At 34.8% G+C, this 1534-nt stretch overlaps 1 protein-coding gene across 1 annotated transcript in view; it reads right to left on the bottom strand.

The window, feature by feature from the left end:
• The window catches only part of LOC106877629 (reversion-inducing cysteine-rich protein with Kazal motifs), a 194539-nt gene that overhangs the window by 9972 nt on the left and 183033 nt on the right, over positions 1-1534 (bottom strand). Inside the window, exon 19 of the mRNA XM_052970945.1 lies at positions 633-724. Coding sequence (XP_052826905.1) covers positions 633-724 — 92 coding nt within the window. The remainder of the gene's footprint in view (positions 1-632; positions 725-1534) is intronic.

Below are 1534 nucleotides of genomic sequence, written 5' to 3'. Positions count from 1 at the left end.
TCTATTAATCCATTTATTCTATCCGAAGAATTATTATTCATTAAGATAGAAGAAATACATATAATTATATATATATATATATATATATATATATATATACCTTAACATACATACATATATAAGAAATTCATAATACAAAAAGAAGGAATGAACAGGTTTTCATCCAAATCACAACAATTGTTTCTGTGCACTGGAATTAGCTATTAATTGCTGTTTCACATATTATACATATTATTATATAATGATATCATAATATAATGATATAATAATATACACACACACTTATATATGTATATGTATATATGTGTACAATATATATATGTATGCATATACCGTTTTTGATGGCATTAAGGGTACTTGGGTATACATGATACACCCCAATCTCAGCAGCTCAAATTCCGAGGAAAAGCAAAAAAAAAAAAAATCTAATATGACAGATATGATGGTCCTACAAAAGATGGCCCTACAAAAGATGAAAGTCAATTTGACCCGCATCCTTTTCTGTCATCAATCGATGCAGGGCCCAGGGTGCTTTTTTGAGATAGATTTTTTCAATTCTAAATGGCACATCTTGTATGCCATCAAATATGGTAATATAGAACAAAATATATCAGAAAATTCGTAAAAGACTTACGTCTCGTCTGAACCACAGTTTGCGTTCTTGCAGGGATTGATTGCAGTACAGTTACCAAACCTAAATTGGATCTCTTTGAGTCCTGCACATCTGAAGAACAGAAGAAAAGAATTACAAGACAAATGGAAAACTGAAGAAGAATTAATGGAGTTTGTATCAGTTGCTTTTGGATTTTAGTTTTGGATATCTTTTCATAGTGATTGGATATCAAGAAATGTATGGGATAATCCACAGAGGATATCATGCGGGGGTCTTTTATATCTGAATGCGATAATAAATAACTGCATATGCACATACATATATACATACACACACACACATGCATAAATACACATATATCTACATGCTCATATGTACATATGTATGTACATACATATGTACATACATTTGTACATACATATGTATATACATTTGTATATATATGCATACATACACATACATATACATACATAAATACACATATATAAGTACGTACATACATACATACATACATACATACATACAGGGCCGTCCCTAGGGTTGCTGTCGCCCCGGGCAAGCTGAACTTTGGAGTGTACAAGGTGACGGTCGTAGAAATTTCCTTGTCTTTGTCACCCCCTCTTTGGTGCCCCCTAGCACATGGTGCCCCAGGCAGCTGCCCAAGTTGCTGGTATCTTGAGCTGGCCTTGGATGTTGGTTGTGTGGTTGTATGACAAATTGTGTGTGTGTGTGTGTGAGAGAGAGAGAGAGAGAGAGAGAGAGAGAGAGAGAGAGACAGACAGACAGACAGACAGACAGACAGACAGACAGACAGACAGACAGACAGACAGATAGGCAGAAAGAGGAGAGAGAGGAAATTTGAGAAACTAAGAGAAAGGGACAAAGGCAAAATAAGTGAGAAAGAGATGGGAAAAGAGAGAG

This window comes from Octopus bimaculoides, chromosome 9 (genome assembly GCF_001194135.2).
Source record: "Octopus bimaculoides isolate UCB-OBI-ISO-001 chromosome 9, ASM119413v2, whole genome shotgun sequence".
NCBI classification, from domain to species: domain Eukaryota; kingdom Metazoa; phylum Mollusca; class Cephalopoda; order Octopoda; family Octopodidae; genus Octopus; species Octopus bimaculoides.
Note: the sequence above shows the minus strand (reverse complement) of the source record. Positions and strands in the feature narration are given on the sequence as shown.